Source organism: Aythya fuligula, chromosome 20 (assembly GCF_009819795.1).
Source record: "Aythya fuligula isolate bAytFul2 chromosome 20, bAytFul2.pri, whole genome shotgun sequence".
In the NCBI taxonomy this organism is placed as follows: domain Eukaryota; kingdom Metazoa; phylum Chordata; class Aves; order Anseriformes; family Anatidae; genus Aythya; species Aythya fuligula.
The window spans coordinates 10,180,079-10,205,496 of NC_045578.1; the positions used below are offsets into that span (position 1 = coordinate 10,180,079).

The following is a 25,418-nucleotide window of genomic DNA, read 5'->3' on the forward strand; positions in this document are numbered from 1 at the left end:
TTAAAAAATATTCTAAACCTGTTTCCCACACTTTGGATTTCCTGCACAGACTTCTAAAAATGCCATTGCCTACTCCATATAGCCAAAAGGCAATACTTGTAGCAAAAACCTTAGAGTTCCCCACCCTTCTGCAACAGACACACAGGCAGCTACAAATTCAGAACCTCGCTGCGGTGAGTTTTCTACCACACAACAGAAGTAGCACAAAACCAGAAAGCTATTCACAAGAAACAAGCATGCAGACAAGACAAAAGGGAGGCTCTAGAGCATGTTAGTTGATCGGATCAGGTATTACAGTCACAAAAAATGACTAGAAGAAAAGGATTCATGATTGGTACAATTGAGAATGACAGCTGAAGGCCAGTTTGCAGTTCAGCCTTTCACACTCAACTAGGAATGATTCTATAAAGAATTTTTTACAGGTTCATACTTTTCTAGGAAGCTCTTCCACAGGTTTCTCTTCTTTCTGAAATAACGTTGAAACCAAAAGGTCAGCAAAACTGCCGATATACATTAATTGGTTGGCATAATTACTTTGTACACATCCTGGGATTCCCTCCCAGCTCTACTAATTGCAATAGTCCCCTCCTGGCAATCCACAGAGATGCATTGCATAAAAGAAAGTCATTAAAAGATTTATATCTGTATCTGTATATATATTTTTCTCAGTATTCCAGTTCTTTCCTGTAATGAAGAATTTAACTTTTCAACCCTTTTCTCCACATCCATGTCACACCCAAAGCCCACTGAGTTTAGGCCACTGACTGGTCTGAGTCCCATCTATTGATCAGATTCTGCCTTTGCTTCCAGTTACAAATTAGAGCCATGAAAATTTGTAAATGTACCCCAAGCCTAAATGGAAGTCAAAACTGTAAATAAAAATGAGTTTAATGATAGATGCCACGATACTTACTTTACTTCTTGAGTCCACATTTAGGAGGCACACTCCACAGGCAAGATCTTGGGCATTTTTAATCCCTGGACGCAGCATACAAGAAGAGAAATCCAGTGAGTTTTCATCTGGCTAAAGAAATGAAACAGTAAAATTTAGGCATTTTCAATGACTGAAAAAAATCCAGATATGATAAAAATTATTTTTCTGGTTGTAGCAGAGACTTATGGCATCACACAGGCAACAAGTCAGAGGTGACGTTATATTTTCTCAGACCGATGCATGATTTAATCAAAGCCATTAGTATGTATTTGCAGTCCTGCAACGCAGTCTCCATCAGCATTAATTTATAACACTCCAGCTCTTGAAAAGGGGTTAGACTACAAAGGCAATAATTCTTAAGTTCCATGTTCCCACATCAAAAAGGGAAGAAATTTCTGAGGGAAGAGCCCGGGCAGCTGCTGCTACATTTCAACTGCAGCGTATTAAGAACTGGATGCAGATAAACAGCGGTATGCAACAGCTATTTGTGCAGCTGCGAGGAAACGAGGCGCTGGCCAGCACAGCTTCCACTAGTGTTTGAAGTGGTGTCCGTATCTGTGTTTATTGTCCTGAATTCTGTGTTACTGCCTGATCAAAAAGGGCAGTTGTTATTCTTTCTGAAGGGTTTTTTTCCTGAATCTACAGGATGGCACAGCAGTACCAAACGGGATATTAAGATTAACCAAACCACGTAAGAATTAAGGTCACCAGCTATCTCATGCCAGACAAGCTCAGGTCCAATAGAGGCAAAGATTGGGAGAATAAGCCTGCAAATAATCAACTTTTCTGGTACACAATCTTAAATTTCAGCTACAAGATAAACGGTTACAGAAAGCTTTACACATGCAAGCTATAAAGCTGTTGAAGTATTTATTGCTTGAAGGCAGTAGCACAATTAAAAATAATGACTAGAAATGCAAGAAACAAACAAAATGTGTGATCATAAAACACATGTACTCTTTCTTAATCCATAGGCTAGGTATGCTGATCACACTCCCCTGCTGAATGGCTGGAGAATAATTGGAATCCTGAAAAAAGCCCTTTAATCTCTAAGTAGATCAATCAAATTAACAAACACACTCTAATATTTGTTTACCAAACGCACGAGTGAAGCAAATGAGAAGGTCGTCCTGTAATTTGCAATGAAAAACCACAAGGCTGTGCATAAAATTACTTTGCAACAAAATCCTTTAAAAGATAAAATTAACCTTTCCAAGAGCGTGCCTCTGAGCTGGGCTACTTCTCTGCACTTAATTGGCACCTCTGCACCGTGTGGGATCTGTGACACCGGGGGAAGGCACGGTTCCACATGGTTCGGTATTCCACATGGAGAAGAGAAACAAAAAAGGATGATTTTGAGAAGTATCAGAGTCAGGAGTCTCTTCAGTAATTTCCGAGGCACCGCACATGCTTGAGAAGCTGTTTGCAGCTCCAAGCATGCTTAACATTTAGCTGGACTGCTAAGGAGAATGTAGCACAGACCTTAAAAGGTAATCCCTGTAATCTACCAGGGAAAAGTACTTTAGGAACTAAATTTTAATCTACTTGTTTTAAATCAAGACAGACTCCTGGTAGCTTTTTAGATTGTCATCATCAACAATGCCAGATTTCAAACGGATGAATCCTCGTCTATCAACCTCACCTGCCAGGCAGTAAAATAGCTTGGCAGCATGAATTTCATATTCTGACAGGCCTTGTGTAACACTGGGTGTTACCAAAAGCACCTGCTTGGCATCGCTGCGTGTAACGAGAGGTTTGAAGTGTGCAAGAGGTGTGTGAAAAGGGACTGCCACAATGCCTGCTTTGCAGGGCTGACGGTTAGCTCAAGGTGCCTGTTTGAGGCAGAAACCAAGTACCTGGGGGCTCATTTATACCCAGCTGCTTGCTGAGGAGCAAAGATCTTTAGTGGCCACGGCTGCATTGCAGGAAGGAAGCCACAAATTAAAGCGTTCAGGGAGAAGATAACAGAGCAATGATCTAGTTATGGGTGCTCGATGTGAAGCACTGATACTAGGGATTGAAGACTCCTCAGCTATACACTGAATTAAAGAGATCCATTACACAAGACTGTATCAAGCACCTTCATAAGGATGATTCCCTAAGGATATGAGTTCTACCATGGTTAAAGAAAGTAATTTTGCACATATTTCTGTGTGAATGCTGCAGGAACTAAGTGAAAGATATTTAATGGCAAGTTTATTTTCTTGCTTTCCAGTTGTATCTACTCTGTACCAGGCCCCTACATGTCCCTCTTTTTCACAGTTCCTTTGAGCACCCTTCTCATCTGGTGCTCCCTCACCTAAAGACCACTGCTTAGACAGCCCCCCACCATCGCTCCTTGTGTCTATGCAGAAAGCTCTCGAGCTCCTACCAGACTGTCTCAGAGCAACTGAGTCTTTTTTGGCAGTTCTATTGCGAGGAGGAAGAACTATTTAGTCTGCAGTGGGAACCAAAACAAACTTAGGCATTTCCAAAATCCAGAGAGAAAAGAAAACAGGTCAGTTATTCCTGTGTTGCTACATGGCATGCTCCTGTACCGTTAGCATTAGAACTGACTGCAGGGATATTTCACTGACAAGGTAAATCCACACGATTCTGGCTTCACATAATGGCTTATAAAATTTCACTAATTTTCCCTTGTTAGAGAGGTCCACAGACACACAGGGTATCACATCTTTAAGTTACTAACCTAACACAGTATTTGCACATAAGTAAGTTTTCTTACACAGAGCTTTAAACTAGATTTCACAAACAAGTGTATTTCCATTTTGCAAGAGGAAAAAAAATGAAAGTTAGGACACCCCATGAAGTCATTTTACATATAATTATGAGGTTTCTGCTAGTAAAGAGATAACTTATTTTTGGCCTTACCGTTAAAGCAGCAAGTGACATGAAGCTTATTAGGTTGTTCCATACTTTGTCAATGTCCTTCAGCAGCTGTTGGAGTTTCTCGCTACAGACAGCTGTTGCTTTGATACCCAGTTCAACTCTCTTTGTTACTCTATAGACTTCAACAACCCCTGTTGAATAAAACAGAGCAAAGAAACACAGATGAATTCACTGCAGGAACAAGGTTCCTGAAATTGTGGCTCAAAAATAGCACAAAATAGGTACAGCACATTAAAGGCGGTCATGGACTGTTTTTTCTAAGTAGTAGTTACATTATTGAGCAGCAGAGTTGTTGCTCATCTTTTCAATACAGGCATAGATTAAGCTAAAAAAAAAAGTACAATTTCGGGAAAAATGATTATACATTAGTATAGGAGAACATTTAATGCAAGAGAGGCACTAAATTAAAACATACCTAGTAAATATTCCATGCCTTGAGCAGACTGGATAACTTCAGTGCAAACAGATGAACTGCTTATTCCATTTAAGGTATCGTTTGCTTTCTTTATGACCTGGTGGAAGTAAGATTCATAAAAAGGTGGTGTTATTTACCTTAAAATAATTACTACAAACAAAATTGTCACCAACAGAAACCGTTACACAAAAAAGGAGGCAAATTAAATGACTGCTATATTCAGTCTCATGATTTTGTACTTTCATGCTGTAAGTCTACGTAGATCAGGGTAAAAGTATGAACATTTAAAACCTTAGTGCATTCCCACCAATGTTTTCACTACTAAAACAGTAGTTTTGAGTGTATGCATGCATTGCTATTTAGTTTAATAATAGCATTCAGATTTTTTTTTGCATTTTAGTATTGGACAGCAAAAAGAAATTTTAAGGAAAATTACTCTGGCTGTGAAATACCTGACACACATTACCAGAAAATCAATGACCTCTCCTCAAGCCACATTAAATATGCCCATTTCTAAAATACGGTGCTGAAGAGCAAGGTGCTGATACCAATGCCCCAAACAACATATTTTATTGGGCTCTGCTCGGGCTGATTCACACCCTTTCCATGCCTATACAGTCTTAAACATTGAATAAAGTTGTACCTACACTAAGGAGGAAAAGATTTCAGAGGCTATACACTTACTTGCAGGGCACTCTCCAAGCATCTTTGCCATTCATACGCATATCTCTCACTTTCCTATTTGAAAGAAAAGGACAGTCTGAATCCTCTTTCTACATGCATTTTCCTCTCTCCTACCACAACAGACATACAGAAGACAGGTATTTAAAGACTTCATTTGCAGGTTAGCTATGAAAAAATCTAAAATACCTTTTCCTAATTTTTAAAATAGTCTCTTTGCATCTGACCTCTAAAATTTGATTTCTGGGAGTTAGAACTAGTTTCAAAAGGAAGAATGCACATACCCACTCCCAACAAATTTGTTACAGGTTTGCCGTTACAGAAATGGGGATTAGCAGAACTTAATCCAAGTCCTTTTACCATCCTATTCTTAATACAAGCGAGAGAAATAACGATTACACAGCCAAAAAGTTAAGCCATTTCTCAAAGCCAACAGTCTCAGTGCCAAAACTAGGATTAGATTTTAGTCATAACCAATTTCCAGTTACAAGCTTGGACTGCAAGGTCAAATGATTCAGACACCAGCATTTTTTTCCATGCCACAAGGCTTTAAAGAAGAAACCTCCTTTATGAACTGTTTCCTGTTCATAAGAAGAAGACAAAGAAAAGAACCCTTTCTTTATGAACAGCAAAATCAAAACACCTAACCTTACCCAGGTTCCATCTTAGAAATACACCCTAAATGGAAACAGCTGAAGTCCCAAAGAGCTGGGATACAGAACTCCTTTAATATCACAACGCCAATGAAAGTCATTGCTGATTTTCCAGACAATTCCTCACCTCAACTTCCCCGGTCAGGTCTTTGTATTTGTCTCTGATGACAGGCAAGGCCGGTTTCTCACTGAGGGTGTTTGAACGATCTCTGAACGGCTGCTCCAAAACCGGTAGAGGTGAAGAGCGGCTTATTTCTCTGTCACCTAGGCTTAAACTCCTTTTATGAGACCCTAAAAAGTTCGGATATAAACAAGGTTTTTCTTCCACTCAAAGGCAGGGAGTACTTAAAATGAACGTAGTGGTATCAAGGGATGCACTATGCCTCCATAAGAACAAAACCTGCTATTTACTCACTGACTGGTGCAAGCTTCCCCAGTTCAATGCTTACAAAATTTTGGCACAACAACTTTTTATTTCTACGAAGAACTCTACTCCAAACATCATAGAAATCAATAAGGAGCTTGTTTCCAGTAGTCTTTAGAACAAACCCCACTGGCTAATTTATAATTTGATTAGAAAAAATAGCCTTTAATAAGTACATGCTTTATGAGATTGCTCTGCTCTGAGCAGGCTTACCTTGAACAGACAGGTCAAAGGTAGCCAGCTCACTCTTGATCATTTCTTCACTAGATTTCATCTTGCCTTGGGAAGTTGCCACCAAGAAGTCAAATTTGCTAATTTTTGGCTTTTCACTTTGGAATTCTCCAAAGTCATCCGTGGACTCCCTGCGCATTTCAGAAGAGATGCCACTAGCAAGGAAGTCTGCCTCTTGACTTGTGTCGGCTGCTGCATCCTGCGCTTCTGATGAAGGTCTTGCAAAATCACCAAAGTCTCCAATGTCATCATCACTTGGACCGCTGGATATTGGTCCGGAGTCCTTAAAGTTTGCAAAGGCTGCAAACGAAACATCCTGCAATGCATCCTCGCTAGAAAAGGTTGTCACTTTGGAAACGGTTGTCATGGTAATGTTTTCTGAACTGCCAAACAAAGTCTCCTTCTTCTGAAGAACAGAGGTAGCTGCAGAGGATCCGCTTCCCGAAGCCTGGACAAAGGAGGAGAACTTCTTGCTCTGGTGAATGTCTTCTTTGTCGGACCAGTCGTAGCTTGCCAGGCTGCTGACTGCAGACCCACTGTTATAGCTTCCAAAGGGGGCACATTTTAAGTCATCTATATCTGAGAAAAAGAAACCCCTACAATTAGAAGCTGAAGTTCAAACGTTAATCTCTTCACACTGTCTAAAAATAATAGCTACTTGCTAAGAGTCTCAGAGAACTGCAGAAACAAACACAGTGCATTGTTGTTTCAATGAGGCTTAAGCTAGTTTGCACAAAAATAATCCAAAAAATACCTAAGCGTTTAATACAAAAATTCTCTACTTACTAAATACAAGCCTCAACCTTTGAATAGTGTCTTATATTTTAAGCTGAAAGTCACCATCCCATTCCAGATAGCAAAGAAACACTAAAAAAAAAAGATGTTTTTAGACAGTACGTACTGCACCCGTCACTACTTCAGTTTTCTGATGCTGGCTACTGAATCTATAAGCAAGATGTAAGCATTAACTCAATGAGATGTCGGAGTTGCTATTTCACCTTACCCAAACCAACCACATAGACAGCTTGGTCAGCTTCCCCATCCCCTTCAATAAAGTATTAATCCATTTTATATTCATGCTTTGATGCAAATAATGTATAAAGATGTGCTGCAAGAATTTTTAAGAAGTCGCGTTAAAGCTTATCACAATTACTGCGGTGCCGCATGACCGACTCTTCAAACCTACAAGTTTCAGAAACAACAGATATCGCAAAGATCCCGGTTTAGCATTTACACACTGTTTGTTCATTTAAGGATAGAGAAAATCCAATTATTCTGCAGAAAGGTCCAAACATTCGTACTCACCCAGCAATTATATGGGCCACTAGGTTCTTCTCACTGCCGTGAGCGGGTGTGAGATACGGTCTGGCTGCTTACATTAAAGCCAGCTGAGGGGACTACGCAGTGCCCAGCTCCTGCCAGGCTCTGCCTGCTGCTCACACAACTTATCTTTCACATTTCGACTGAGATTGATCCGCAGCGAAGGCACCCAGAGCCAGGGGCTAGATAGTTTTCATTTGAGCAGTTTTAAAAAGCCCTGCTGGGCTACCTTTGGCATTTGTTTCCCAGCATTAACGACTGTCAGCTTGGATTAGACGCTCAGCCGCTGCTCAGGGCCTACGGTCAGACGGTCCCAAGGCGAAGCAAACACATTCCCTGAGCATCATCCGTGCCGAGGCTCCTGTGAGCGTTAGGGCCTCACCTGGCTGGCAGGCAGGAGGCACAGCTTGGCCTCAGCACAGCCAGGGCAGACCCACGGCGACGTCCCAGCCGCCCTCTTCACTCAGGGTGGCTGCACCACCTGAGGATTAAGCCATTTTAACAAAATATTCCACCGACGTTTATTCATTTTACTGGGAGGAGAGAGCACGCCGTGCTTCAGGCTGCTTTCCAGGCACGACCCACATCCACGGCTAATTAAAAAGTCCAACGAGTATACGATATAATGATAGAGCTTGACAGCTACTACAACAAAGCGAAACGTCTCCGTGCAATGTGTCACCTATCGGAGTGTCCTGAGGGACAGCCTTCACGCAGCTGCTGCCTGTGCAGCTGACAGCATGTCAGTAATAAGCATTAGCACCTTGAATATACAGAGCAACATTTCAAAGTGCCATTCGAATATTAAATTTGTAGAGCAAGCAGTTTGCAGAAGGGTAAACAGACGAGATGAAATCACCTGCTCAGGGCAAAACTGAACAGAAACAAGGCTCTGAGGTAAAAAGGAGCTGACTTGCAAGGGATCGGTAATTTATCACAAGAAACCACACCTTGTGCTCTCAAATATAAGGTTTTGTTTAGAGAAGCTAAATGAGAGTTTCACTAGCATTAAAGAGTGCCAGAATAACCTCCAAAATGTTAGCCAACTGTAATTAATCCTGAGATCTTGAAAATACCACAGCGTACTAAGCAACCTTTCCCTTTCAATTTGCGTTGACTTCAAAACCCAGGACAGATTTAAGCATTGCTATTGTCTCAGCGTTCACCAAGGTGTGGCAAGAAAGAGTGATGATCCTGCTATGAAGATCTGCAAAATCTCAGGTGAATGTTTTCTTTGATAACCGGTAAGAGCTGGAGCTGAAAGCACATCCTAAAGGAGCAGGTCACTGCATTCCTGCTGACCGATCCTGGCTCGGGGACACGCAGAATCAGTAACAGCATCGGATGGGAGCCCTGAGCTCCCAATGCTTCCCCTGTAATCCTGGCAGGGAAGGCAGAAAAGGATTTTGTTATTCACAAGCTAATATTTACCATTCCCTATGTGAATTCATGCAGGCGTGAAGCCCGCCTCTATAGGTTTAAGGGCTGAGATAAAATGTCACAGTTCTAGTCTATGCATTTTATTTGGATTGTTTCACTGATTGCAGAAGTATTACTCTGGAGAATAAACTTTTATGGAAGTATTCTACTACAGGAAAGATGCTGTTCAGATACAAAACGTCTACAGCTAAAGCAGTCCCCAAACAATTTAATAAGAAGTACAAAAAATACAAAGTTATGCGTGACTGTCTGTAGTTCAAGGTAAAGTAGGTTTTATAAAAAAAAGTCTTATTCTATTGCAAAAAAACCCACGCTATATTTAGCTAGGCCATGAACTGTATTTGTCATGAGTCAGAAGTTTTGTATAGAAGCACAATCCTAACCTTTGCCATAGCTACAGCAGGACGAAAGGCTTACCTAAGCTCTCAGCACATTTGCAGTATAACGACAAGGGGAGCGTTTCTCTTCCCTCGACAGGCAGCAGAGCAACTCGCCACCAGACTAATAAGCGAGGCAGCAGTTTACATGTGAAAAGCACTTCTTGGTTGACCCTAGAGAACTCTTTATGATGTGGGTATCTTTATTACTGGCACAAGATTGTTTTATTAAGCGCTGTTAAGCACTGCTCCTGCAACAGCCTTTTTCTTAAAGACCGCAGATACGTTTAATGAATAAAACCGCTCCAGTTAAAACGCTGCATTTATAACCTCGGATGCAATAAAACCTTCATTTTGCTGTTATGGCAATTCAAAATATAAGAAGATGCATGCGCATCAGAATATTTTTTTCAAAGCGAGACGTGATTATGTGGGAGAAAAAGAATTAAGTCTAAGTATCGCATTTAGCAAAGACACCTGCTATTGAGCTCCTGCCATTTCCTCCGGCAGGAAACTTTCTGTACAAACAGCATCTGAACTGATGGCAAGCATTAAATCTTATCCAAAAAAGAGCAAAGAATAAATCCATACAAATCTCTAAGAAAATGCTTTCCTTTGAGGATATGCAACCTTTGTGGCAAGGTTAAAATTGATTTCTTAGCACCTTTTGGAGAACATGCAGCAGACTGCCCTGTGGAAGCAGGGCAAATATGAAAGGGATGCATCAATGGATTTTAGTGAACTATATCATAATAAAACAGCATTCCTAAGTAACCTTGGTAGCTTTCAGAAACATAAGATTTGAGTTTTGTTATAAAAATCTAAGTGCTCTTACTGCCAGTGCAGTTAGAGCCGCATGGAATTGGCACAGCCAGCCCTGGCGTGACTACAAACACACACCCCGTGAAATACAATGGGCATGGAATCCCAAACCGCTTAAAGAGGGGTCAGGGAGGGAAGGGGGTGTGCGCGTCCATAAAAATCCAAGTTGGATCCATTCAAATATCACATAACCACATTTTTTTTTTTCCTTAAAAAAATATTTTCTAGCAAACCAAGAATGGAAAGAGTGATCTTCACAGAGTCGTGCTGGAGCGCTGGAAGTTTCTGAAAGCTTTAGAAGCAAAACCCAGTTCGTATTTCATCCAGTGCAGAGGGTTTGAAATATTTACCCTTTCCTTCCCACCTAGTTTGAACTACCAAAGCCGTGCTCCCTGCTCCACGTTCAGCCTGCCTGAGGATCACCTGGAGCTGGTACCGCTGCTGGTGCTGAGCGGTGCATGAGGAGCTGCCAACCAGAGTTTGGGAGAATACTGACAGGGTGAGATACAGGTAAAACACCATTTTATACATTATCTAATCTACAAAAGACTTTGCCATCCTTCATTTGAGCCAACTATAACAATGTATTGCAGCTATCAAGGATCAAGTTATGCCTGGAGGCAATTTACAAGCTGGAGTCTTCCATGTCAACAGTTCAATCATGTAAAGAAACCTTTGACAGAGTTAGTTAGTTTAACAACAACGAAAAAATGCAATTCTCAAGATTGTATCATATACTTAGTGATTATAGCCAACACAGGAGGGTTTCACTTTTCAATATTTCAGTTTATATTCAACTCTAATGAATAAATGCAACTCGCACCATGTTTGGGGTGGTTGGGTGATGCAGGATGCTGCTTCTGGTTGTAGCAGCACAACATCAGTGCCCCAAAACCCAGCCCAGCTCCTGCACCAGCACCGTTACCAGCAAGAAGCCCCAAGACTGACAGGTGGCAGGCACCAGCTCCGGACCCCTTCCAGGGAAGAGACCCCTGAGAAGGGCCAGGATGAGAATTGGACGAGAAGAGAGCTCGTACTGCTGCTGTCTGTGTCCTGCCTGCCACTAATCAGAGAAAGGCAAAGCCCGTTTCTCAGCTGCTGAAGTCCACAACAGCTTCAATTGCCCCAGTGCAATTCCCTTGAAAGGCAGCACCCAGCACTGCTGAGGTGGAACCATCGAGAGTGCTGAACATAAACTACGTTAAAATGAAAGGAAAAGGAGAGGAAACCCTTCAAACCTTGTGGAATGAAAGCCCTTGCTAATTATTTTCCTGTTATCATGATGAACGTTGTTTCACAGTAGAATAAAGTCCCTCTGAACGTGCATGGGAAGCAGGAGCCAGCTCAGTTCAACCCTTCAGGAGCCAGGACAGAGCTGCAAGGAGTTGCTGGTGCCTCTGTGCCCTTTGCTCGGCTTCAGAAGACCACAGATACCTTCCCTTGGTGGGAACCTTTGCAGGATAAACAAGTCTTTTACATCTCTTCTATTTGCAAGCATGTGAATTTGACGGTCAAGCCTGGACAAAAATGTATTAAAGCAGTCGTGAACATTACTTTCCTCCTCCAGGTATGATTAGCTGAACAAATACTAACAGCACAAGCCCTGCAGAATTAAGTCTCTCAGGTTTATGTTCAAGCCTTCTGTTTAAAAAGCTTTAGGGCTAGACATAATGTACGGGTTCTGTAGAATGAGAGAGGTGTAAAGAAAAAAAAACTGGCTTTTAGCCTGTTTTTGGCTTTGGGGCAAGGAACTACAAAAATCCGGCTTGCACTGGCATAACACTCGAACTTTACCCCACATCTCAAGTATTTTTGGCTTTTAACCTTGTTTGCTAATTTGACAATAATCCAAAACTGTTGGTGGCCCAGGATTTGGAAGAATTTGAAGTGACACCATGCTGTGGCACAGATTTGCAGCTGTCATTTGTGTTTGAAAATTTTCATGTTTAGTACGCCTGGACTTTCAAAACAGAGAAGAACGAAGCAGGGCCCTTTATACTTTAGGGCACCAGTTAACTCACTCTGGATTAGCTAAATAAACATCAAAATACTGTTTAAAGGTCTCCTACTCATAAAGGCCTAAAGAGCTACACATTTTCCAAATGGCCTTCTTCACTAAGTCTTCTTACAACCTGGGCTAGCAGCAGGGAAATACAGATGGGGAGACCTGGGGACAGAGGTACCAGGATTTGTCTTCAGCTCCAACTACCACCGTGCCCTCAAAACCAATGCACAGAAACAGCCCTGCCACCATATGTCTGGTCTATTTGATCCCTTTCAAGATCCTCTCTTAAAAAAGTTTTTGTCTAGCTGACATTGAAGGTTTCAGAAAGGCACAGAGGGAGGTCCAAGCACCCAGCTCAAGAGGTTTGCAGAGGAGAAGCTCGCCCGCACGCTGCCCTACCAGCCTAAGGGGATACTATAACTTTAAACTTTGTATTTTGCAGGAAAAAGAGGTATGATTGCAATCCAGCAACAAATCACACACCCCCACATTTTCAAAATATGCCAAGATAATATTTATTAACACAGCAGGACTTACAGATCACAAAAGATAGTGATACACAGGAGCTCGTAAGGGTGTTATCAGAATAAAGCATGCAGGTCAATACTTGCAGAAGAGAGATATCAAAGCAGATCTGAGAAGGCACATTCACACAGGAAATGTTTAGTTGAAATAAGACATTAGAAAAGCAGCAAAAAACCTGAAGTTGATTAAAATATACAGAGATCTCCAGTAATGCCAAAGAAAAAGGTACTTTACAGATTTGTAAGTGCAGCAAACTGGATAACCCTTTGAGAATACCCCCGGCGAGGTACGCTCCCACTGCAACGTTTGGCAGAACAAATTAGGTTCATATAACATGACTAGATGCTAATTAAAAATGCTTTAGTCTTGGAGTGAAACATAAATTTGGTTTAAAAGAAGCAGCCCGGTTGAACTAACAGCATGCAGGCAGTGCTCAAAGGGTTATACGAAGTATATGCAAGAGAAATCAGGCAACATTAGTATAATCTACCTTCCACACAAAGAATTATAGCAAAGTTTAAAGAGACAGTATCCCCTTCGGAGAGCAACACTGAAAAACTTGCTTCCCTCCAGGCCAAGGTCAGCTGCATGGGAGGCAGCTAGGTGTCTTCTCACTAATTCCCAGCACAAGCAACCTACCTGCCCACATCCGAAAGCTACACAACGTGAAATCTCAATAGCCAAAGGATAAAAACCTCTATATCACTACAGCAGAAAAGTCTACTATTTATCAACAGCCCCCACCCCGCTGCTCTGGTTCACTCTGGGTGTTAAATATTGCTTGCAAACCTAACGGTTCCCAGTGCCTGGTCTGCCATTTCTCAGCACTGAGGACTACAAAGGGATACTGTCCCTTTTTGACATTAGATTTACAGATCGAAGAAAATGGAGGAAAAAAAAAATCTGCTTTTTAACTTAGGTAAACTTAAAAAAATAAAAAAGGACTTGAACATCAGCAGTTCATAGCTTGAAATGCATCAAACATACAGAGAGGAACACATGAGCACAGAAGTATTCGTAACAGATAGTCCAGAGCACGCTCCGCTAGGAGATTGGAACAGAATTCAGTGGAGTAAAACCCTCCTTGTGGAAAAACATCTAGCTTGGCACCATAAGAGAATACAGACTTGTTTGAGTTTAATAAAAATAGCTTCTAATTAATACTTCAAAGTTCAAAAGTTTAGCAACAAGCACATGATCGGCTAACCCCTTTAAACGACCCAAAGAAATCTTTCCTGCCACAAATGGCAATTATTAATCACTGATTTCTGTGGCAAAAGCTCACGTACCGTAGAAGAGCTACATAAGTCAAGCTACCACCAAAAGAGGCTAGAAAAATATTACGAAAAAAGTGCTTTCAAAACCAAAGTAAACATTCAAGAATACACTGTAGGTGCTACGTTTTTGACAGCTCACTCGACTTGGAATTTCACCAAGCAGTAATATGAAAATTAAATGTCTTTGCTAATAAAATTATTCCTGATATTTTGTACCCTGTTATAGAGTATCTTCCATGTCAAAGTTGCCAACTCAATTTTTTCCTCCCCTACTTAAAAATAGCATATAATGCAAAATTACAGTACTGTATATTTTCTCTACTCATATCTGCAAAAATGGAAGAATTATTTCATCTGGAAATTACCAATTCTTGCAGTAACAGCTTTTACGTTTGCAGTTTGTATGCTTCCCCCTTTCAGAAAAGCCTTTGACTGCATAATACTTGTCCCTAGAACACAGTAATGGTTCCCGTATTATTGAAGGCCACAGAACATTTAACTACATCTTATCTTCCTATGTACATATGAAAAGAAAAAGCAGGACACTTGGGAAATTTGTTTTTATGATATGCAATCAGATTGGAGATGGTTAATTCATTCTCTCAGGAGTACTTTCATAAAGGGAAATTAAAGAAGGTGAAAGCCTGATAAGGATAAAATAAAAAGTCCCGTGGTTTTAAATTTAGGTCCAAAAGCTATCAATCATGGTACTAGCATTTACAGACCCTTTGCACAATTATTCCAATGAGGGTATTAACTCTAAGAAGTATACACAATACCTGTAGTCCTGCAAAATACTGGCTACGCTAATTAAGCCCCCCCGTAACGGGAATATACTAGTGTTATTGATTAGACAGCTTTTCATTAACAGCACAAATGAGTGTTCTGCCTACCCTTTTAGCAGCACAGAGTGGGTTAAGTCCCCGAGTCAAATGCTTTGTTGAAACCAATAAATTAAAGTGTGACTCTCTGCCATTTATCTTGTTAATATAAATGGAATGACATCGTTTGCATTAGAAAATTTTCCACGCAAATCCCTTAAGTGACGGTTGCTAACAGGTACCAGTAATACGATGTTGTCAGGTCTCAAAAATAAACTGGAATCGAGTTCAAACTGCTCAATCTCTAGTCACCTAAGACAAAAAAAATAAATACTGCCCTTTTAAGGGGCTGTCGGTTAGCAGGTGCACGGATTTAGAAGCCTTTCACTACTGAAAGACCAGTGCATTATTCTGTAATTCAGCACACAGAACACTGAAACCTCCACCACCTACGTTACCAGAGCAATCTAACCAATTCCTCACCTGCTGCTGGTGGATGCTGGCCACTAACTGTAGGCAAATCCAAAGAGCTATCAGACATGACATGCTTAAGATCTCCTCCCACATCAGCCAGTTTCATGTCAAACTGAACAGACAACGCATCTTCAGAATCCTCCTTGCCAACACTGCTGCCGCCAATAGACGGGAGATCCAGAGACTTCACTGACGCAGAGTCTTCTTTGGCCTGCTTGAAAGCTGCGACTTTGTCCACCAGGGACTTATCTGTGCTGCTGCACGTGGAAGAAAACTTGTTGGAGTGAAAGTCAGCAAAATCATCGTCGCTCTTCACTGAGGAAAGCGTGTTGTCCTTCCCCTCCTCAAAGCCTGCTCCAGAGCCTTCCAGAGAAAGCTGTTTGAAGATATCGTATTTGGTGGGCGTAGCAGAGGTGGCTGAATTCTGCCCACTCTTCACCGTGCTGGCAGATGAGCCGGGCTGAGGAACAGGGCTGGCCTCTAGCTTAAGTGCATTGTATTTGTCGTCTGGTTTTTGTTCAGAAAATCCACTGCTATTGTTGAAAGCCATAAAATCTGCAAAGTCATCTTGTCCACTGGCTGATGTGCAATTAGAAAATTCCCCAAAAAGGTTGAACTCTCCAAACTCATCAGCTAAGCTCGAACTTTTGCTAGGTGCTGGCTGCGCAGTGGTAGATGGAAGTGGTGGTGGAGGAAAGGAGGAGGACGATTTTGATGCGTTAAATGCAGGCGGGAAGGAGAGCTGCTTGTTTTCTCCAGTAGAGGAAAAAAGATCCAAGTCTGCTAGATTCAAAGAGGGCTTAGCTTGTGTTTGCTGTTTTGACTGAATAGGTAAAGAAGGGAAGGATGTAGGGAAAGTTTTGTCTTTTGTAGGCGGCTCTAATGGTGGGATACTGTCGGCAGTTTTAAAATCTGTGAAGCCATCATCGGTTGCTGCAGACTTGAATTCTGCAAGGTTATCTCCTGACGGAAGAACAATGAAAAACAACACAGTAGTAAGATACTGCAGTGACAACAAATACATCATACCCATACCATGCAAGCAAGCAAATTATTTCATGCAATGTCAGAAAGATTTTATGCAAACTATTTAAATTAAGACCTCGAGATGCACGTAGAACTGCAAACTCAACTTGTATAAACCACACAAGTTTCAGGGTCAGCAATTCTAACAGTCATTCCAGGGGAAAAAAGAAAAAAAAAAAAGTCTTTCATACAGCCTCAATGTTAGATTAAATTCCCTTTACTATGAGTTAATATAAAAACACACCATGACCAATAGATTCAAAAGGTGATCAGCTGTCTCATTCAGCTCCTGCATAAAGCTTTTTCCCCACTTCATCCTTCTCACATTTGCCAAGCAACAAACATAACCCCGAATTTGACTTCTACCAATATAGCATTTGCTTTCTTACAGAAGCAGCTCTCCCTCCCTCCCTTTGACATACTGCACAAATGTAGTGTCTTCATGGGATGTCAGCAGAATGTTGAGACAAAAGCAGCCCAGCTTATAAACTGGAAGGGGAACGTAGGAGGGACCAACTCGACTTCTGAAAGTATAAACTGGCTTAAAAGAAGACAGCCAGCCAAACAAACCTACCCAATGGTGCATAGGGGGAACCCAAAGGGTGGAAGAGACAAGCCACAGGCAAAACAGAATGCCAGGCTGTCATCCTAATAGGTTGTTTTAGAACACTTATAAAGCTCTCATTTTAATCTATCATTTTTTCCTTCTGACAGTGTCAGAACTTCAGTAAATGCAATAACGCAAACATCTAACTTCTGTTTTGAGTGCCTACAGTTTGAGTGGGGAGCTTGGAGATGGACTTTCACATGAAAGTGAGCATAATTAATCATAAAATGTGAAAATACCCAGAAACTATATACTGAATGTAAGGTTGTGCTGCAATAATTTAAACCTATTTAAACACTAGGTAACAATGTTTTCGTTGGATTTACATTAAATATTTTGGTGTAGTAACTTTATAGCTTTCTTCCTATTTACATGTTTTTATTTCTTTTGCACATGAAAAATAATGTGACAAATGTTGAGTTGTTTAACCCATTCACCAGCATATATTTACAGAGATCATTTGTAATTTCAAAGTATTTATGCATAACTTATGACAAGCATCCAACAAACAGACTGTGTTCAAGTTTAGAAATACACCATTACCCTTTAAATTAGTTTAACCAAAATTTAAGACTGCTCCTTACAAGGGTAATAGAAGACCATGACTATAGCTGACATTATTCCATTCTCCCTTCCCTCCAAACCAATTCGCTTGGCCCATCAACAGCATAAGTGTTTGTGAAATTGCTATCCATTCATCCAAAAATGAAACATCACAGCAAACTACACTTACTGATGGATTGCAAACTTTTCCATTAGAAATGTAAGCTGGTGAAAGGGAGAGACTGCTTTTGTAATTACACAGATATTGCATCTCACATGCCATCTAGGTTTTACTTTTCCCAATCAAGAAAAAAAAATTAAACACAAATTTAAAAACAAGTGACCATATTTATTCTTAGAGCAAAGACTGTGAAAGATTTAAATTCTGCCCTTACTACAGAAAAACGTTGCAATTTTGTCCAGAAGCATCTTACTCTACTGCCTTCTAAGAATATGTGATTCCTTACTTAAAACAGACAAACTCCAGCTATGTTGTTATTTTAAAATGAGCCTCAGAAGCATCCAAAAAAGATGCCAATCTTCTAGAAACAGTTTGTAGACTGTTTGGAGAGTATACTGATACTTCCTGTCAAGTTGTTCAGAGGAGCAGAAGGACCATTATTCTGGAATCCTAGCAATGGAAATTCTACAGTTCATAGAGAACTACAAAAAAAAAAAATAAATCATGAAAATATGTTAAAGCATCTCCAAAAATACATACTGCTTACCTATGTATTTGGTCTCTGATGGTTGTTCTAATTCACGGAAAGCACTATACTTGTCCCCACAGTCTAGTGAATGTGAGAAAAGAAATTTGCATAAAGTTATGAACTTGTATCGTAAATTTTACATTGGCATAATTGCTCTGACTTTTTACATTAAATTTTAATAAATGCCAGAAACTAGATATATGAAACATTGCAATACGTTCAGAGTAGTTGCATATTTTTCCTTTTACCTCCAAAAGTAGCTGTACTTTCAGGCTTCTCAGCTGCAATTCCTTTAAACACAGCATACTTATCAGTTGATGAGAGTGTCTTATTACCTGGGAGTGGCATTAGTAAAGAAGGAACACTAAAAACAAAAGAGATAAAAGCAAAGTTCCTTAATTTATCCAGAAGAAATATATGGTTCCAGGTTTTATTTAAAGGAGCCTCTTATGACTACAGCATTATGGAAACTACCTCATATCTATCAAGAGTAAGAGCATGTAAACAGGTAGTTGCTGTTGGGTAACTGACGGAAGAATTTGCACTTTATCTCACCTAACTGCATTTCTGTAGGCCAGAAGTCAATTTTCACCTTTATTGATTTTGATTTGTAACAAAGCGTGAGCAAGAAACTCCAAAACTTTCCACCACAGGAACTCTTAGCCTACAAGAGGATAGACATACCCCAAGAATCACTGATGTTTCATTTAGCACTGCATCCAAGGCAGTGTAAGGACTGTTCTCTGGTAGAAGTAGCTATAGTAGAGTCAAAACTGCATGAAGTTTTTCCAGCTCCGTGCTTCCCAGCTTATCAACTTCTGATTATATTATATCGCAAAATTAAGAGAATAAAGCAGAACCACTGTTCAAAGTGAAGTAAAAGAGAACTTTGAATTTCTGTCAGTGCAAATCAGCACGTTTAGGTAACCATCTATTCAGCAACATCAGGATTATTCCATAGTTACATAAGCAAATCTTTTTGCACATAAACACATTTTACTTTATACAGTAAAACTGCCACAATAACCTAACACCATGTTAGCAATTGCTGAAAGATTTAGAAGATGCTCTGTGAGAGCTTTGCTTGCCCTCCGCACAAGCCTCCTTATCAGACCTTGGCAGCTCTACAGAACAACATCCTTTACATATGAATGATGCATTTTACCTCTAGTTTATGTCATTCAATCCTATACACATTGAAAACGTGAATGAATTTCTATGGCATTCTTTGGCCTGAAGCAAGAATCTTTCCAGAGCCATTTAAATCTCCTTATCAGCAGCCTACAAGCAACATACAGACCTACCACTTGCACACACGTGCTAATGATGGTCTGTGATGCTTGCAGACAGAGCAGCGTCAAAAAAAATATAGCTTATGGTAATTTAATTAAATTTCACATCACTGCATAACAGGCTATTACATATGCAATCTTGGCAAATGTAATGGTTAATCATCTGTACTCTACAGATGGCTTTTTTTTAAAATAAAGCTCCATAAGCAATTAGATTATAGCTCATTGTAACATTTTGTTCAAAAACGAATGCTTTTACAACAGAATAAAGAGAACTGCTGCAATGAAACACCTTTGTTTTTTTTTTTCCTTACAATCCCCTACTTCCCACCGTGGAATTTAAAAACAGTGTTTCTGCTAAAACTTTCACTAACAGAATGGCTTTAATTGCAAAATGACGTCTAACGCAAATTAAGATATACTTAAAATAGAGCGCCTTCAACTACACGTGGCATTAGTGATTGACATCAGCAAAATTAAATTCCTTACATGGAATGTCATTAGGCACAGTGTAACTGAACGATCTGTTTTAGTATCCCCAGCTGATGTCACTGTTGAGGAAGCAACCGGTAATCACTACTTACCTGGAAAACACTCGTTCTATTTGCAGCTAAGAAGAGATAGTTCAGTACATGGAAAAGTTGTATGTCTACAATTAGACATGTGGGAGCTACACAAAACTTTGCCACATGCAGTAGAAGTAAACACTTTGTAATTTTGTGATCATAGAACTTTGGAAGATTAATTTTAAACTCTCAAAGGAAGCAAGCATGCATATTTTATTGTACAAAATCTGCTTGAGCCAGAATTACATTTTGGCAGTCTCCCAGATGAAGAGCCAAGATTGCTTAAGTCTACATAAGATTTCAATTCAGATTTATATTCAGCTATCAACAACGTACATGCTAGCCAGAGAAATAACAAAAACCCTGTCCACTAAAGTTCTCTGTCATTTAAGAGTACAATGTCATGCTTTTTGCATGAATTCCGGGGTCCATATTCAGGGCCTGAAAAAAGACCTTGATGTCAGCAAATGGTTTCTGTCAACTCCAACAAACACTGGGTCAAGCTATTAATGGAAGCACACAACACTAAATGCAGAACCCCCCTGTCCTTGTGTATTTTTTTCTGAATAGCTTTATGTAAGATTTTTGCCCGAATGCACAGTATGAAGTAACTTTCAATTGCCTGTGCAGTAGTGTAAACACTTGAAAACCTAGCCCCACACTTTGTATGTGCAATTTACCTCAGCATGGTGACTGGAATGGTAAAGAATGGCCAACCACCTATGGCACATCAAATGTCATTTTTGATTCAGAAAGCCTAATTGTAGTTGTAACAACCTTCAGAAGAAATTGTCAGAGTAGAAGTCATGTGACAGAAGAAAATTACAGGCTAGAAAGCTACCCACAAAAGAGGAAAGCACTTCATCTCTTAAAAGAATTCTAAAATACTGAAGGGGTGGAAATCAAAAGATCTGCTACCTGCTCCGATGCTGTGAACTGGTTGCTTTGGAGGAGCCAGCTCCATCCCCTTGGAAATCAGTGAAAGTTTCATCTAGTGAGCCAGACTTTGAAGCATCTTGAAACTCTTGGAAGTCATCATCTTCTGGTTTTACTACCTGCATTACAAATAACATGTAAATTGATATACTGTTGTCTCTCCAAATTGTCATATAACATGAAAGTAGATCAGTAACGTGATACACTCCAAAAAAATCAACAAAACCACAACCCTTTCAACATTAGTAAGCAAAATTAGTATGGTCAGTGTTTCCACTTCACCTGTACCTCACCCAGTCAACACATACAAGGTGTATAGGATTACAGATAGTATGCATGAAGAACAGCTGAGTAAGGAACTCTATTCCCTTCACATTAAATGTATTATTGATCGTAGCCATGTAATCTTTTAATATAGGATAACTATTAATAATTTAAAGCAGTCAGTAACTTAAATCAATAGATACATAGAGCAAGACCACAAAAAGATGAACCATATTTGCAAAACAGCAAAATTGATCTCAACATGATTTACAATGTTGTAAAAAAAAAAAAAAAAAAAAAAGGGGGGGGGGGGGTTAGTTTTTATAGTTTGCCTCTTCTCCCAAAAACTCTTATTTTTAACTATTCTGTAATCTAGCAGACTCTATCATGTAGTTTAACCTAAAATTCCATTTTTTGTGCATTACGAAGTCCTAACTAAAATTCTCTTTCAATTCAATTAGTTTGTAATGGAGAAAGTTGTACCTCTTATAATGCTACCAGAAAGAAATGGAAAGAATAAAAGGACATTCACAGTGGCATGACTTCACATTTTTAGATGCCACATTCTGGATTCCAGCTTTTTTTTGTTCTGCTTACTTAAAGCCTGTTGTCATTACACAGCTTGGAAACATTCAGGCTAATTCTCTTTCCAGGACAGTGTTTGCCACAAAACAGAGCGAGCTCTAACCTGACTTGGTGGGTAGGATGGCATGAAAGCTCCCGAAGGCTGTGCTGCAGCTCCACCCGCTGGTGCCGTTATGTTCATTCCTATCACAGCTGGTCCGATGCTAAGAGGCATGGAGACAGGTGGTGGTCCAGAGGGCATCAGAGGCTGCTGGCTTACTGTGGCAGGCAGCGGCATCGGAAATCCAGTTAAAGTGGGGACAGGGGCAGCTGGAAACTGGTTTAACACATCAGGACTCACTGCAGGTATTCCTCTCTGCAAAGGCAGAAAAGCAAAGACAACTGTATAGAACACATCAGCAAAAAGGCATATTGCATTCTCACTCCTAGCTCTAGCTTGTATTATTGAAACCATTAAAGTTATTGAAACCATGAAAAAGCAGGGTTCTGCTCCAGCTTCAGTTAGATCTTCTGAAACGGAAAAATGTGACCAAGAGCCTATATAAACAAAATGAATCCTATTCAACACCCTGATGGCTGGAGTTACTCCGAGGTCGATGATACCCACCTGGGTGAGCAGAGACATTTGACAGCATTTTTGTTTAGCTTTTAGTAAATCAGTCTAGCATGCACAGGCAAGCAAAGCTATGCTGAACTTGGCATGTGCTATATAGTCCACTCCCACGAGATCTTCATTGCTCTTTCATTCTTCATTCCTCTTAGTTTTCATACAAGGCTGGTATTTAGAAATAAATGGTAAGAGATGATACTATGCTGACAAAGAATTGAAGACTAAAATTCACACTCCACTGGCTCAGGAGAGAGGTAGCAAGCAAGGGCTAAAATTACAGTCCTACTGAAGTTACAGGGGAAGCTTCTCCTCTGGACTTCAGCAAAGTAGTATTTTTTTTTTTTTTTTTACAGCTGTGGCACACCATCCGTTTGTGCTAACATGCAGTCAGTCTACGGCAGATTAGTTAAGTGAATTACCTTTTTGCACTAATCCCCAAAGCCTTAGACGTACCTGTGTTACTGCTATCATAGCCAGGACGGAGTACAGCTCTTCTTTCGTGAGCTTCCCAGGGGTGGTACGGTTGGCTAAAGCCCATATTTGTCCAAGAGTCTCTCTGGGCAATCCAGATGACATCAGGATGGGATACAGCTTAGCTGTATCTATTCCAGCAGGAGTCAAAGTGGTTTCTAAAATTTTCTTATACAGCTCTGTTAAGAGGGAGGCAGCGTTAGGCAGTGACAACTGCTCTTTTCAAGCAAGTTTAAGACTGCATTTCTACTTTATCTCAAACTCAACATTATATCAAATTAATAACATTCTAAAGTGTAAGGTAAGGCAGCAACATTCTGGTGTTGTATGCCATCATCACTTCTAATCTAAATGTGTTATTGGAAGATCTTTAGGCACAAGTTTAAAGCAAGCAAAGAAGAAATACTTTATACAAAATACATTTAGTGCTTTATTACAAAACATGTTTCTTTAATAAAATTGTAGGATAATCCATATAAAAAGATATTTATAAAAGTTTTATGTATTTAAATCTCAGTGTAATCAATATTAGCATAGTAAACAGAAAATGCAATGCTACAGTAATTTGCATGTATAAGATAAACAGCCTTAAGAAATGGGCCTCCTCAATTAAAAGAGATGCCAGAAACAGACTGCCCATGAAAGCAGTCTTATTAGCAACAGCGACCTCTAACATAGTCTGCTTTCATTAGAAATTTTAGGTTAGGATTTTCTTCAAGCACGATAAATCCTTTTCTTCAAATGTAGATGAAGCCACCATAAATGTAACATATCAGAAACGCAGGATTCATTTGATAACTGAAGAAAAATGCTTAAAACCAATAAACAGTAACGTAAGCTCACCAAAACATTCACACCTTACATTGCCCACTTAGTTAAATGCCCACTTTCACATTTACCTGGGACCAAACTATCGTTGTAAATCCAAGGAGGCAACATTTGCTGAATTGGGTCCTGTGAAGGGAATACTCCAACTCCTAAACGCGTTCCATTTAGTAGGAAAAAGAAAGGCACAGTTGTATCAAGACGCACAGATTCAGAGTATAAAGGTCTTTGAGACTAGATCATAGTTTGGCGGCATCATTTAGCTTTTCAGGCAAAGATTTCAGATAGGAATCACTGTGCTCAGAGGAAAAACAGCCACTGCATAAATACGTATTTCGACATAACTAGAATGATTTGGGGGTAACAGCAAGAACACAGTTATATACACAATGAAATAAGGAGCTCCTCATTTGCCGAATTTCCAGTTGTACAGAAGCTCAGGTCTCGTTGTCTCTTAAAATTGCTTAACAGCAGCAATGCAATATCAAACTAACCTTCCCATCAGCTGCCTGCTATTAGGACCACTTGTGGAATAAATTAATACCTTCCAGAAGCATAAGAACCATTCACAACATTCCTCCAGAAAATCCTTAGTGGGGAAACCCACAAACAGCCTATTATACTAAATCTCAGCAAGATCTTTTCCCATGTTCCCAAAAACATAACCATTGCCTCATTGCTCCCACACTTCAGAACCAGAAGGCATCACAGCTGCCTTCACTGCCATGAGCTTCTGTGTGACCTGCCACAACTCCGTCCCTGTGAACTGATTGCTTCCTTCTCCACTACATTAACTCTTCCCCTTGGTCTCGCATTTACATCCCATCTAGCTCCTCCTGAGCAGATTTTGTGCTCATTTTTATGGAACATGAGAAACTCAAAATAATTTTGGATTTCGTGGTCTTTTCTACTCACTCTTTCCCAGTGCACCTCGACTTCCACATGGATCATCTCCTGACTGCAATCTAATTTCTAATCATCCTGTAACTCCACGTACATTTTAACAACCAATTCCTTCCATTTCTCCACCCAAGGAAAATAAATTTCCTATTTTCTCCAATTTCATTGTTGTTATTCAGCTTTAACCACTCTTCCACAGGCATGTATGCACAGACATTTATCCAATTCTTGCTTCTCACCCTTGAATCTCTGATAAAATTCAGCCCCTACAAATCAAATAATGAGAAATGAAAAGGAGTTCTGTCATATTTAGTTGATAGATAAGTGAGTCTTATTCAAAATGCTGATAATATCCAGATGGCTAAAGGTCTGCCATTTTTCAACTTTATCACTTAACTACTGAACTTCTGTTCCTCACAAAGCACTTCAGCTCATCTTTCAGAACACCTTTAACAACCTTTAGACGTATTCTTAACTATTGTTGCTCTCCAATTGTATTGAATTTATGCAAAAGCAATGCAATTGACTGAACTATGAATAAATGAACAGCTCCTATTTCATTCTGCAGACTCTTTAAAGTCACCTTTAGCAATTTACTGCGTATTAAAAAGCCCCTCCATTATTAAAAATGTCTATTCAAACCATTTAACTTCATCCAATATTAAAACAAACAAAAACTCATTGGATAAGAAAATATTTGAAAGCAACACACCCAGTGACTGAGAAGAGGAACATACAAGATTATTAATAAAAAGTCATGGTACCTCTAGGCAAAAAATAATTGCTCGGGAAAGT

The 25,418-nt window shown here is 39.9% G+C and overlaps 1 protein-coding gene across 8 annotated transcripts in view; it reads right to left on the reverse strand.

The window, feature by feature from the left end:
- Window positions 1-25,418, reverse strand: part of SYNRG (synergin gamma) — a 40,932-nt gene that overhangs the window by 3,822 nt on the left and 11,692 nt on the right. For 4 of the 8 annotated variants that reach the window (XM_032201076.1, XM_032201083.1, XM_032201082.1 and 1 more), the window contains 14 exons: window positions 23,798-23,875; window positions 22,881-23,077; window positions 21,921-22,172; window positions 20,951-21,087; window positions 18,423-18,538; window positions 18,193-18,255; window positions 15,298-16,251; window positions 6,210-6,806; window positions 5,700-5,863; window positions 4,923-4,976; window positions 4,239-4,335; window positions 3,806-3,954; window positions 914-1,024; window positions 431-466 (listed from right to left, as the gene is read on the reverse strand). In XM_032201076.1, coding sequence (XP_032056967.1) covers window positions 431-466; window positions 914-1,024; window positions 3,806-3,954; window positions 4,239-4,335; window positions 4,923-4,976; window positions 5,700-5,863; window positions 6,210-6,806; window positions 15,298-16,251; window positions 18,193-18,255; window positions 18,423-18,538; window positions 20,951-21,087; window positions 21,921-22,172; window positions 22,881-23,077; window positions 23,798-23,875 — 3,005 coding nt within the window. The remainder of the gene's footprint in view (window positions 1-430; window positions 467-913; window positions 1,025-3,805; window positions 3,955-4,238; window positions 4,336-4,922; window positions 4,977-5,699; window positions 5,864-6,209; window positions 6,807-15,297; window positions 16,252-18,192; window positions 18,256-18,422; window positions 18,539-20,950; window positions 21,088-21,920; window positions 22,173-22,880; window positions 23,078-23,797; window positions 23,876-25,418) is intronic. The other 4 variants (XM_032201084.1, XM_032201077.1, XR_004254100.1 and 1 more) reach the window with 3 other exon arrangements.